This window comes from Aquarana catesbeiana, linkage group LG03 (genome assembly GCF_042186555.1).
Source record: "Aquarana catesbeiana isolate 2022-GZ linkage group LG03, ASM4218655v1, whole genome shotgun sequence".
Lineage (NCBI taxonomy): Eukaryota > Metazoa > Chordata > Amphibia > Anura > Ranidae > Aquarana > Aquarana catesbeiana.
The window spans coordinates 626873826-626888497 of NC_133326.1; the positions used below are offsets into that span (position 1 = coordinate 626873826).

The 14672-nt window shown below is 41.5% G+C and overlaps 1 protein-coding gene across 2 annotated transcripts in view; it reads left to right on the forward strand.

The window, feature by feature from the left end:
• LOC141133200 (hepatic lectin-like) overlaps window positions 1–14672 on the forward strand; it is a 78551-nt gene that overhangs the window by 41633 nt on the left and 22246 nt on the right. For both annotated transcript variants that reach the window (XM_073622413.1, XM_073622412.1), the window contains one exon: window positions 7206–7348. In XM_073622413.1, the coding sequence (XP_073478514.1) occupies window positions 7206–7348 (143 nt within the window). The remainder of the gene's footprint in view (window positions 1–7205; window positions 7349–14672) is intronic.

Consider the following 14672-nt stretch of genomic DNA (forward strand, 5'->3'; position numbering starts at 1 on the left):
CCTGCTTTACCCTTTGCAGTGACGCCGCTACCTGGCTTTGAACCCAGTCAGGGCCATGTATCGCAGCCGCAGCTCTGAGCTGTTGTAGAAGCTGCTCCAACTTACTCATGTTTCTTTTTCATAGAGAACACAGCGAACTGCCAGACAGACGTTCCTACTACGATTGCAGATTGCCCCCTTCACTCCTCCCATGAACTACTATCTCTGACCTTTTAAAACAAAACCCCTAATTTTAACCCACTGCGGCCTGGTATACTTCCACCTTGTCATGTATGCCCTTTGCATATAGTTTGTTAAGCTTCATGCATGTCTCATTATGTGGAAGTTTTGTTTCATTTTTGGTTGCATCCTGTGAGCATATGGTAAGGATTCGACCAACCTCCCTCTGAGTTTTCCTTCTCTGCTGGGAGTCATCTGCTGGACATTGTGATCACCATCCGCCTGTGCCAACAATCTGCAGACGTGGATGACCCTGTCTACCGGTGTGCTGTCACCATTAGCTTTGACGACTCATTGGGCATATGCCATGTTGAGTCCAATAGCTCTGGTAAGCCTACCTTATGTTGGTGGTGGCTTCTCCCATTATCTTCTTTCCACACCTGTCCTTCTATTGATGTTCCAAGGGGGTTATTCACTTACCTGGACTAACAACATCTGTGGATTATATCTATTTTTCATCACGTTGTGGACTATATTTAGTTAATTTATTTCATGTGTTCATGCATTAATTTCACGTGTGTCATTCAGAGTGTATAACATCATTTTTTGTACCATATATGGTCTCACTTATTATGACCGTTCTCATTTAGCGCTGCACATATATTCGTTACCAGCTATATATGACCACTAAGTTCTAGGTGGTCCAACAGGGCACAAGGAAATAGGTCTCCTCCAAACCTTACAAGCTCTCCTCTATGACACTACTCTCATGGAAAAGAAGGCAGGAGTAAAATCGCATTTATAAAACATCACATTTTATAGGTGGTTTTACTCCTGCCTTCTTTTCTGTGGGTGTGGTGTCAGAGGAGAGCCTGTAAGGTTTGGAGGAGACCTATTTCCTCGTGCCCTGTTGGACCACTTATAACTTAGAGGTCATATATAGCTGGTAAGCAGTTTGTATAAATTTTCACTGGGTGTGGAGCAGGACTATCTGTTTTTACAAGATCTTTACCTTCCCTTCACCTGTTTATGCCTGTCACATGGAGCAAGGATGAGGATTTTATTGTATTTTTCTGTTTTTATGGACTCTCTTATACAGACTATAACATTTTTTTTTTTGCATGTTTTTGGATTTTATCTGATCAATACGATTGAATCTGTTTCTTTAGGGATTCTGTATTAAATCATATGATTGTTTAGAATTTTTATCGCTGCACTGTTTGTATATAATACTATTTTGGAGTCTGTATCTTGGCTTTTGAGTGCTTGCAGCTGATTTTTATTTTTTGTGCTTATTTTCTTTAGTGAGGTGTTAGCTTTTTATTTATTTTTTATAATTTTTCATTGCTTTTCAAGCCGTACTCCATTGAAGCCTTTCTTTTTGTGAATTACACTGAAGCAGTTTGAAAAAATAAGGCTTTATAATATTAGCCTGTATCTGTACTATAAACCAGTAAATTCCAATGTAGAGTTGACCAAGGGGCATAAAGGAATGATTTCCATGGCTCTTGAAATGAGGAATACACCCAATGAATTCTAAGCCTGCATACAGCAGCATGCAGAGATACTGGCACTTTGAGAAAGATATATATCTATATATAGATATATATCTATATATAGATATATAGATTTATATACACACAGTAATGTGCAAAAGTTTTAGGCAACTGTGAAAAAATTCAGTAAAGTAAGAATGCTTTCAAAAATATACATTTTAATTGTTTATTTTTATCAATCTACAAAATGCAAAGTGAGAGAACAGAAGAAACACACCTAAATCAGATCAATATTTGATGTGACTACCCTGTGACTACAGCATCAGTTCTTCTAGGTACTCTTGCACACACTTTTTAAGGAACTCGGCAGGTAGGTTGTTCCAAACATCTTGGAGAACTAACCACAGATCTTCTGTGGATGTACAGTAGGCTGCCTCAAATTCTTTGTCCCTTCATGTAATCCCTGGATAGACTCGATGTTGAGATCAGGGCTGTGTAGGGGCCAAACCATTACTTCCAGGACTCTTTGTTCTTCTTTATGCTTGAAGATCATTTTTAATGGCATTGTCTGTATGTTTGGGGTTGTTGTTCTGCTGCAGAAGACATTTGGGGCCAATCACATGCCTCCCTGATGGTATGGCATGATGTATAAGTACAGTATCTGCCTGTATTTCTCAGCATTGGGGACACTATTGAGGACTGTAGATGCAGTGGTTGACCAAGGAAACTTAATGCAGCAGATGAAAGAGACACATCATGCTTATTTCCCTTCAACATCAGAATATGTCTAGCAGTGCTACCATCAACACAGAACTACAGAACTGGTGGAAACCAGTGGGATCCAAGTACACCTATCTACTGTCTGGAGAAGTCTGGCCAGAAGTGGTCTTCATGGAAAAATTGTGCCCAAAAAGCCAAACCTCCAACATGGAAACAAGGCTAAATGTCTCAACTGTGCACAAAAACATAGAAACTAGGGTGCAGAAAGATGGCAGCAGTTGCTCTGGACTGATGAGTCAAAATTGGAAATATTTGGTTGTAGCAAGAGGCAGTTTGTTCACCGAAGGGCTGGAGAGTGGTACAATAATGAATGTCTGCAGGTAACAATAAAGCATGGTGAAGATTCCTTGCAGGTTTGGGGCTGCATTTCTGCAAATGGATTTGGAGATCTGGTCAGGATCAGTGGTGTCCTCAGTGCTGAGAAATACAGTCAGATACTTTTTCCTAATTCCATACCATCGGGGAGGCATGTGATTGGCCCCAAATTTACTCCGCAACAGGGCAACGACTCCAAACCTACAGCCAATGTCATTAAGAATAGGGAAGGGCCGAACACCCCCCCCCCGGTTCAGTTCGCACCAGAACATAACGAACAGGCAAAAAATTTGGCAGAACATGCGAACACCATTTAAAGTCTATGGGACACGAACATGAATAATCAAAAGTGCTCATTTTAAAGGCTTATATGCAAGTTATTGTCATAAAAAGTGTTTGGGGGCCCGGGTCCTGCCCTAAGGGACATGCATCAATGAAAATTTATTTTTTTTTAAAGGCCATTTTTTCGGGAGCAGTGATTTTTTTAATGCTTAAAGTGAAACAATAAAAATTAAATTTTCGTTTAAATATCGTGCCTGGGGGGTGTCTATAGTATGCCTGTAAAGTGGCGCATTTTCCCCGTGTTTAGAACAGTACCACAGCAAAATTACATTTCTAAAGGAAAAACTGTCATGTAAAACTGATCGTGGCTGTAATGAATTTTCAGGTAGATAAAAATCATTGAAACTTCAGGTCTGATATGGAAATTAAGGGGAACCCTGCACCAAATGTAAAAAAAAATGGCGTAGGGGTCCCCCTCAAAATCCATACCAAACCCTTATCCAAGCACGCAACCCAGCAGGTTGCAGGAAAAGAGGGGGGGATGAGATAGTGCCTCCCCCCTCCTGAACCGTATCAGGCCACATTCCCTCAACATGGGGAGGGTGCTTCTTTTTTTTTTTGGTGTCAGAGGGCGGCGGGGTCACCCGTTTACGTAAACGGGTGACCCCGCCCCTTCTGACGCCACGGGAAAGCCAAAGGGAAGCCCTCGTGGTGTCAAAAGGGGTGAGGTCACCAGGTGGCCCCGCCCTCAGTTATATCAGAACTGTCACAAGAACAGAAGCGTCACACAGCAGGAGCCTCCCATTGAGGCGGATCGTCCGGAGGACGAAGTGGGGAAGAAGAAGCCGGAGGAAGATGGAGAAGACCGGAGGTAGAAGCAGAGGAAGATGGAGGAAGAAGCAGGGGAAGAAGAAGATGGAGGAAGAAGGAGAAAACCGAAGGAAGACCCGAAGAAGATGGATGAAGAAGCCGGGATAGAAGAAGACATTATTAATAAAGGAATTGTCAAAACCGGCTATTGTCTTTTTTACCATTTTGACACTTTTTTGTGAAATGGTAGGGGTACTTGTACCCCATTACCAATTCACATGGGGGGGAACACGGATCTGGGGGTCACCCTGTTAAAGGGGGCTTCCAGATTCCGATAAGCCCCCCACATACCGTCACAACCACCGGGCAAGGGTTGTGGGGAAGAGGCCCTTGTCCCCATCAATATGGGGACAAGGTGCTTTGGGGGGCTACCCCAAAGCACCCCCCCATGTTGAGGGCATGTGGCCTGGTATGGTTCGGGGGGGGGCGCTCTCTCGTCCCCCCTCTTTCCTGCGGCCTGCCAGGTTGCGTGCTCGGATAAGGGTCTGGTATGGATTTTGAGGGGGACCCCTATGCCATTTCTTTAAAAATCTTGGTGCAGGGTTCCCCTTAAAATTCATATCAGACCTGAGGGGTCTGGTATGGATTTTGAGGGGGACCCCTACGCCATTTTTAAAAAAAAAATTGGCGCAGGGTTCCCCTTAATTTCCATATCAGACCCGAAGGGCCTGGTATGGATTTTAGGGGGACTCCCACGCAAATTTTTTTTTACATTTTTGTTCGGGGTTCCCCTTAATATTTATACCAGACCCAAAGAGCCTGGTAATGGACTGGGGGGATCCCATGCTCTTTTTTAAATGATTTTCATCTATATTGCCGAGACCCGACAATTCATTACAGCCGCAATCACTTTTAAATGACAATTTTTCCTTTAGAAATGTCATTTTGTTGTGGTACTGTTCTAAACACGGGGAAAATGCGCCACTTTACAGGCATACTATAGACACCCCCCAGGCACGATATTTAAAGGAAAATTTCATTTTTATTGTTTCACTTTAAGCATTAAAAAAATCACTGCTTCCGAAAAAATGGCCATTTAAAAAAAAAAATGTCATTGATGCATGTCCCCTGGGGCAGGACCCGGGTCCCCAAACACTTTTTATGACAATAACTTGCATATAAGCCTTTAAAATGAACACTTTTGATTTTTCATGTTAATGTCCCAAAGATTAAACGGTGTTCCGGCAGCTTTTGAATTTGCCCCGAATACCGCATATTGTTCAGTGTTCACAGAACATCCGAACAAACAAAGTTCGGCCCCAACCTTATGCTCGGGCCGAACCGTTCGCCCATCCCTAATTAAGAACTCTGTTCAGCGTAAAGAAGAACAAGGAGTCCTTGGAAGTGATTGTTTGGCCCCCACAGAGACCTTATCTCAACATCATGGAGCCTGTCTGGGATTACATGAGAGACAGGAGGATTTGAGGAAGCCTACATCCACAGATCTGTGGTTAGTTCTCCAAAATGTTTGGAAGAACCTACCCGCTGAGTGCCTTCAAATACTGTGTGGAAGTGTACCTACAAGAATTAAGTCTGTTTTGAAGGCAAAAGGTAGTCACACCAAATATTGATTTGATTTGGATTTTTCCTTTTGTTCATTTCCTTCCATTTTGTTAATTTGATAAAAATAAACTATTAACACTCCTATTTCTGAAAGCATTCTTAATTTACAGCAATTTTTCACACCTGCCTGAAACTTTTGCACAGTACTGTGTATACAGTATACAGTATCTCACAAAAGTGAGTACACCCCTCACATTTTTGTAAATATTTTATTATATCTTTTCATGTGACAACACTGAAGAAATGACACTTTGCTACAAAGTAAAGTAGTGAGTGTACAGCTTGTATAACAGTGTATATTTGCTGTCCTTTCAAAATAACTCACACAGCCATTAATATCTAAACCGCTGGCAACAAAAGTGAGTACACCCCTAAGTGAAAATGTACAAATTGGGCCCAATTAGTAATTTTTCCTCCCTGGTGTCATGTGACTCGTTAATGTTACAAGGTCGCAGGTGTGAATGGGGAGCAGGTGTGTTAAATTTTGTGTTATCGCTCTCACTCTCTTATACTGGTCACTGGAAGTTCAACATGGCACCTCATGACAAAGAACTCTCTGAGGATCTGAAAAAAAGAATTGTTGCTCTACATAAAGATGGTCTAGGCTATATAAAGATTGCCAAGACCCTGAAACTGAGCTGCAGCACGGTGGCCAAGACCATACAGCGATTTAACAGGACAGGTTCCACTGAGAACAGGCCTCGCTATGGTCAACCAAAGAGGTTGAGTGCATGTGCTCAGCGTTATATCCAGAGGTTGTCTTTGAGAAATAGAGGTATGAGTGCTTCCAGCATTGCTGCAGGGGTTGAAGGGGTGGGGGGGTCTGCTTGTCAGCCAGTCAGTGCTCAGACCATACGCTGCATACTGCATCAAATTGGTCTGCATAGCTGTCGTGCCAGAAGGAAGCCTCTTCTAAAGATGATGCACAAGAAAGCCCGCAAACAGTTTGCTGAAGACAAGCAGACTAGCGTGTGTGGCGGCAACCAGGTAAGGAGTACAAAGACAAGTGTGTCTTGCCTACAGTCATGCATCATGGTGGGAGTGTCATGGTCTGGGGCTGCATGAGCGCTGCCGGCACTTGGGAGCTACAGTTTATTGAGGGAACCATGAATGCCAACATGTACTGTGACATACTGAAGCAGAGCATGATTCCCTCCCTTCAGAGATTGGGCCACGGGGCAGTATTCCAACATGATAACGACCCCAAACACACCTCCAAGACGACCACTGCCTTGCTAAAGAAGCTGAGAGTAAAGATGATGGACTGGCCAAGCATGTCTCCAGACCCTATTGAGCATCTGTGGGGCATCCTCAAATGGAAGGTAAAGGAGTGCAAGGTCTCTAACATCCACCAGCTCCGTGATGTCTTCATGGAGGAGTGGAAGAGGACTCCAGTGGCAACCTGTGAAGCTCTGGTGAACTCCATGCCCAAGAGGGTTAAGGCAGTGCTGGAAATTAATGGTGGCCACACAAAATATTGACACTTTGGGCCCAGTTTGGACATTTTCACTTAGGGGTGTAATTTCTTCAGTGTTGTCACATAAAAAGATATAATAAAATATTTATAAAAATTTGAGGGGTGTACTCATTTTTGTGATACATACAGTATATACCTGTATATAATTTACGTGACCAAACATCATACATGTTAAATATGTAAAGCATGATGAATGGTCAAATGTTAATTGTATTTTTTTCATTTTTCTTTTCTTCCTTGCTTGCTTTGCCTTTTCTCTCCAGGCAGATCCTGTGAACAAGAATGGATGGAATATGAAAAGCATTGTTATTTCATATCTTCTTTTGAACTTACCTGGCAGAATGCAGAAAATATGTGCCTGAATCGGGGAGGCTATTTAGCTATTATCAATAGCAAGGAGGAGCAAGTAAGCAGGAATTATCCACCAAAGTATGGGCAGCAAAAGTCTAATACTGGATACATGCTTTAGGGTTGGTTTATAGCACTGTTAAATTTCCTGAGATGGTGGCCAAACCTCCAGTGTTCTAATGTTACTTTTTGTCTGAGTACAGATCTATATTTGTCCCAAGCATGTTTAAATCCACTTAGTGTTGTCTGACTCATTACCTTTGCTGTATATCTATTTTAAGCATCAACTACACTTTTGGTACAATAATTTTATGTCACATCGTATTTGCACAGCAGTCTTTAAAACACATTTTTTTTTTAGAAAAAATGCACTTTCATGAATAATAAAAACAAACAAACAGTAAAGTTGTATAATTTGAAAAGTAGAGTAAATAAATACCTAAATAGAGTAAATAGATATCTAACATTTCATGCTTTAAAATTGCGCATGCTCGTGGAATGGCAACAAAATGACAGTACTTAAAAATGTCCATGTGCCATGCTTTAAAAAAATTTAATGGTTACCAATTTAGAGTTACAGAGGAGTTCTAGTGCTAGAATTATTGCTCTCACTCTAACGATCGTGGTGCTACCTCACATGTGTGGTTTGAATACTGTTTACATTTGCAGGCGCGAGTTACAAATGTGTTCGCTTCTGCATGCAACCACAGAAGGATGGGGCTCGTTAGATTTTTATTTTTTTATTTATTTTTTTACACTGCCCCTTGTAAACATCCCTTATGACAGCAATAGTCACGTGTCAGGTATTTCTTTGGAGGGATCTGGGGTCTAGAGACATGTGCCGCACACTCAGGGGACCCAATTGGTTGGCGCACTCAGGAAGCTTAGACTTCCACACGTGGAGCGTGTCTCCATGTTTGTTGGGGGAGGATCCATTCACCTATCAGTGGCTTTTAAACAGAGGTGAGACATGGTCTCTCTATATGGCAACTGGTGCTACCATACATCTTTACTGAACTTTTCGGGAACCAACATATACAGGTATGCTCTAGTGCCTCTGCACATACCATGATAAATACACGTTTGTGGCTAAGCTATACTATTCACTAAAGAGACTTATTACTTTTGTTTCTTTATGTCTTTAGATGGTCATCTTCCTGCTGTTTTGCAATGCTAGGATCCTTTTGCGGCTTTGGTTCTAATAGTCTCCTATGCACCAATTATACTGGAAACTGAAAGGTCTACGATGCGTGATCTTTGGACCCTCAGTATATATGTATATACTTATATATCTACTTTTATCAGTCTAAGACAGACTTTTTATAGTCCCTTTTGACCTTTGAATACCAATTTAGATTCCTTCCCTTTATTCCATCAGGGCTCCCCAAATATACCTTAGGGGAAGAAGGGTAGACTCATTGAACTGTAACCCTTTGCAAGGCAACAACATTATTTCTTTTTTTACCAAGCATATAGTGCAAAAATACAGCAATTTCAAGGTACAGTGGAACCTTGGATTACAAGCATAATCCGTTCCAGGAGAATGCTTGTAATCCAAAGCACTCGCATATCAAAGCGAGTATCCCCATAGAAGCCAATGGAAATTAGTTCCACATTGACTTCTATTGCATGCAATACCGCATGTGGCCAGAGGTGGGGGGGGCGCTGGAGAGACTCAGAAATACTCAGAGACTGCTTGGATGCACTCGGAATCCTTTGTAAAGGCTCAAAAACACTCGGGCACAGGGTATTTCCGAGTGTTTACGAGTATTTCCGAACGGCCCCCGAGTGTCACTGGTGCCTCCGCACCTCTGGCCAAATGCGGTACTGCACACCACAGAAGCTTGAATCCTGCTAGTTTTGCGAGACATCACTCGCAAACCGAGTCGGGATTTAAATAAAATAATTGCTCGTATTGCGAAACGCTTGTTAACTGCATATACTACTCCGAGATGTTATGTATAAACGTTGATTTTACATATGTATACTCTCAATATCTCCTCTGCTTTACAGGGATGCCACCGGGTCCCAGTATGCATGTCTATGGTCTCAAACCCGACCTATACCGATCAGACTCTTTTTAGTTGCTTTTCCTCTGGGAATTGTTTACATCAATTATGTTCTATGATTACTACATGAATTGATGTTGCTTATCATTATATGCTGGTTCGGCACTTTAATGTTTCTATACATTTTTTGTATGTGACAAATACTTTTACTATACGATACTATTAAACTTTATAATTTTTAATCATTGTTTCACAATCTGTGCCTTCAAAGTCCCACCCCCGAGGGGAAAATTGTACTTTCATTTAAAGTGAATGTAAACCTGAAAAAAGTTTTAATGAAGACTTCTACCTGGTACAGTAGAGGATGCCAAGTTATCTGTGCCCAGTCTTGCCACAAAGAGATAATCCAGCTCTGAGCAATCCTCTTGTGTTTTTTTTTAGTAAGATAAAAAAGGACACACAAATAGGTTTGTGTCTCCACATCCCCCACTGCTGTGACTGACATTTGATCACTTTATCTCATGCACAGCATGAGAGCAGAGAGCGTGTTAGGATTCCAGCTTCACATCCCTCCTCCTTTCTTCTCCAGCTTTCCCAGGATTGGCTGCTCCACACCTCAACATGATTGGACATGCTGAAGTCATGTGGTGCCAGTTTTGACTGGATGTTACTCATTATGGGGCATGATCAGTGTGACTGAGGAGGATATTCATGGTGCAGTGAGCTCCCAGAGCCAGCAGAAAGAGTAAGAGCATGTAGAGGTGGGTGGGGAGTCTTGTGACATCATGACTCCGCCCACCGAGCTGCGGCAAAGAGACCCACCCACTGATTCCAGAGTTTTGTGGGGCTCCTATTGCTGAAGGGGGTGACATTTGCAAGGTAGGGATACATGCAGGAGTCTTGCATGTGTATATACATTAATACTGTGTCATTAGTTTATATTGGGTGAGTGGTGAGTTCACATCCACTTTAAGCTGTATTTGGTGCCACAGTGCAGTACAATTTTCACAGATAGTGCTAGCAACAATTCTGGCGTTACATATTTTAGATGTGCAATTGATTTTTTTCACTTTTAGATTATTGTTTAGCTTTAATACAGCAGCAGCACCCCAATCTGACTCTACAACTTTAAGAAAAAGCTTTTTTAGAATGTTTTGGCTTTGACATCTGATTTTTTTTTATATTCGCTTGGGGGGGGGCGTCATGTAGGCTGTATGGGGCCCTGTTCCCACAACCTCCTGCCACCCTAGTAACCCCCCCCCCCCATTTTACCCAAACACTAAACGAATGGACATCAGGCATGGGTTTGGTAGAAATTGCCAGTGTCAGGGCAATACACAAGCATTTAAATAGGCAGTAAATTGAAAGAGGCAGGTTTTATCACAAAAAAATAGTGTGTATTATCTAAGAAACAATAGCAAAAAAAATTGTTAATTGTTAATAAGTCATGTACAGTAAATTCAATGAGACATTTATCCATCCAAGGTTCTAGACACACATAGGAGTTTAATATGAGTATAGCCTAAAGAGGAATTAGTATAAAGGAGGAGCAGGCGCTGTCTATTTACCATTTTTTTTTTTTTTTTTGTATAATACATTTTTATTAAAGAAAAGTAGAGAAAAGGTATACTTATGTCACAAACAAAATACATTTCTGATAGGAAAACCGCATACGTTTCAATGCTCACAAATTTACAGCGAATGTCAGAAAGCCAATAATCCAATAATTATCTCTGGAGATACAAAAGGGGAAGTATAAGTGAATGTAATGACTAAATAAACAAAGGCTTCTTTCTATGCAAACAATTGAATCAAAATACAAGAAGGAGAGAATATTGCTTTAATTTGAAGAGAGGGGTGAAATAGAGAGAATAGGGAGGAATGAATTTAGGAAAAATAGATGATAGAAAAGAAAAAAAGATGAAGGAAGAAGGATAGTGGAATTGGAATGGGATAAGGTGGGGAGGGGAATGGTGGGGGGTTGTTGGCATGCATGTCAAAATGTTGAAGGTTAACGAGTTATTGGAATTTAAATGGCAATTCGTAGTTGATAGACTTATGGGGTTTGTATTATAATGTCCTTATAAGAGGGGGTGGACTGAAATTTAATCCAGGGAGCCCAAGTTAACGAATGTTTCTTGGAAGTGCCTTTAACGTTGTGGGTAATATTTTCCATGAGATGAACTTCATCTACCCTTTGTAGCCAGACTTTAATAGTCGGAATTGTAGGTTGGCCCCAAAAGGTAGGAATTAAAGCTTTGGCGGTGTTCAGTAAGTGAGGAATGAGTGAATGTTTATAGGAACCTATGGGGACTTTAGTTGCATGGAAAAGAATAGTACATGGATCAATGGGTAGATCAACATCCGAAATTTGAAGGTCAGATTGCAAATGGCAGCCCAATAGGGACGAATGAGTGGGCAAGACCACCAGATATGTGCATGAGTGGCTTTGTTCCCACAGTTCCTCCAGCATAATGGGGAACTGGCGGGGAACATTTGGTGTAGTCTGGCTGGGGTGTAGTGCCACCTGGTGAGTAATTTATAGTTGACCTCTGCCATTTTTGAAGCAATGGAAGAAGTGTGAGCTAATTGTAGGACCTTAACCTTACAGTTGTCTGTGAGGGGGGAACCCAAATCTATTTCCCATTTAGCCAGGAAAGGTGGAGAGGCTGGACTTTGGAGACCAATTAGAGCTTTATAGAATAGGGAAATACCGTACCATGTAGAGGGTGGTCTTTTGGATGGAATATATCTTCTATGCTATTTAAATCTTGTATACCTCTAAGCGGATGAGGGAGGGGACTTAGGAAGCGTTGTAGTTGATGATATCTCCATTTATCAAGAAACTTGATGGGTTTAGAATCAAGGATCACATGTAATGGTTTAAGTACGTTGCCACGAAGAACATGGTGTAACAGGAGGGGCTCTTCTGGTCCCCTGGGTCTAATAATCCTGGTAAAAAGTATTTATGATTGAGGAGAGGCATTAAAGGAGAGTCATACACCCATGAAAATTTTTTATGTAGTGCATCCCATATATCCAATGAGGATATGGTGAGTGCTGAGGTAGTTCGAGCAAGATTCCTGCAAGAACGGGGTATCTAGAGGACTATCGAGAGATCTACGCCACTCAAAAAATATTCAAGTTGAACCCACAATTTTGAATTAAAAGCATATTTCCAGTCAGCTAGTCTGGACAAAACCACCGCTTGATAATATGCCTTAAAATTAGGAAGTGCCAGTCCTCCGGAGCACTTGGATCGAAACAGTAGCTCTCTAGATATACTGGGATGACTGTTCCTCCAAATGAGGCGGGAAATCATGGTTTGCAAATTAGTAAACCCCACAGGTACACTCAGTGGAATCATCTGAAACATAAATAGGATGCGGGGTAGAATATTATTTTTAATGATACTTATTTTCCCCAACCAGGAGTGTGATAGGCTGGACTATTTTCGTAAGTCATCCTTAATCCTATTTAACAAAGGGATGTAATTATGCCGAAAAAGAGAGTGGGAATTAGAAGTGAGATAAATACCAAGGTATTTCATGTGTTTTGGGTTCCCATTTAAAGGGAAAAAAGGGGCTTCAAGGAGATCACCTCGGACTGGGAGAAATTAATGTTTGAAATTTCGGATTTAGATAAGTTTATTTTGAAGTTGGAGATTGATTGAAAGGTGGAAAATGCTGACATTAAGTTAGGTATTAAGATGCGTGGTTGTTGAATAGAAAATAGTATGTCATCAGCATAAGCTGCGTATTTGTGGGAACTTTTGCCTACTTGTATGCCTTGAATATTAACATTATTTCTGATTGTAGCTAGGAAGGGTTCTAAGGTGATGGCAAAGAGGAGAGGGGACAGGGGACAACTCTGCCTAGTACTGTTATGTAGGACAAAAGGGTCACTCAGCGTCCCATTAATTCTTATTTGTGCTGTAGGGTTAGAATAAAGGGATGAAATATGATGGTACATCTTAGGTCCCAATCCAAAGTGTCGTAAGGTCATCTTAAGTCCCAGTCAGTTCAGTCCCAGTCCACCCTATCAAAAGCTTTTTCAGCATCAGTGGAAAGGACTAGGGTGGGCTGGGCACACCTCTGAACATAATGGATAAGGGAAATCGCTCAAAGGGAATTATCTTTTGCTTCTCTATTGGGTATGAAACCTGATTGGTCTGCGGAAATCCAACTGGGTATTAAGGGGAGCAGACGATTTGGCATTACTTTGGCAAATAATTTAATATCAGTGTTTATTAGTGATATTGGCCTAAAACTATTACAGAGAGTAGGGTCCTTTTCGGGTTTAGGAATGACAGTGATGTGAATTGAGAGAGATTCTGGACGTAAGCCTGAAGAGTGAGAAACTGAGTTTGCATAAGCTGTGAGGCAGGGGAGCAAAATGTCGCTGAATGTTTTGTAGTATAAAATGGTAAACCCATCAGGTCCAGGTGCTTTACCGGATGGGGAGGATTTCAGAGCGGCCTTGGAATTCCTCAACCGAAAAGTCTTCTTTCATTTCTTTAAGGATAGACACGGGCAATTTAGGTAGGTTGGCTTCTTTCAAGTAGGAGAGCATGCGATTGCGTCTCTCTTTCTGAGGTAGAGAGGATAAATCATTTTTAACACTGTAAAGGTCCGCACAGAACTCTCTGAAGGCCTTTGCAATGTCTAAGTTGAGAAGAGACTTTAATTCCTCTTGTTTAAGTGTGAGGGATTGGAGATGCTCAATATGATGAGAGAGTTTGTGTTGCTTATCAAGATCAGCTATTTGTTGTAGGACCTGTTTAATTTGTTGACCATGTTCCCTTTTTTTCCTGGCACCAAGCTCAATGAAGCGGCCTCTAATAGTAGCCTTATGAGCGTCCCACACAATGGAAGGAGAGGTGTCAGAGGGTTTATTTTCCTTAAAGTACTGTGATAAATAGGAGGCCAACATGGAAACCTCAGCTTCATTAGTAAGAAGGGAATCATTAAGTTTCCAGTTATTGGTACGACGCGTCAAGGAAGACATGGTCAACGTCATTGATACAGGTGCATGGTCCGAGATAGATGCAGTGCCTATGTGAGCAGACTGTAAGAGAGGGAGATGAAAGTGGTCCAGGAATATATTGTCTATTCTAGAATATGATTGATGTGTTGTAGAGTAATGTAAGAAGTCCTTCTCCTTGGGATGGAGGAGGCGCCAAACATCCATTAATTGAAGGTCCAGGAGCCTTTTTTTGACAAATTTCAGGTGTTTAAAGGAAATATTAGAGCGACCGTGGGACGTGTCTATTGTTGGGTCCAGAGACATGTTAATGTCTCCCGCTAAAATAGTGAGACTGTCATGAGAGAGTTTACCCGTTGGTGGCGCTATCGGTCTTTTGGATCGTAGTAC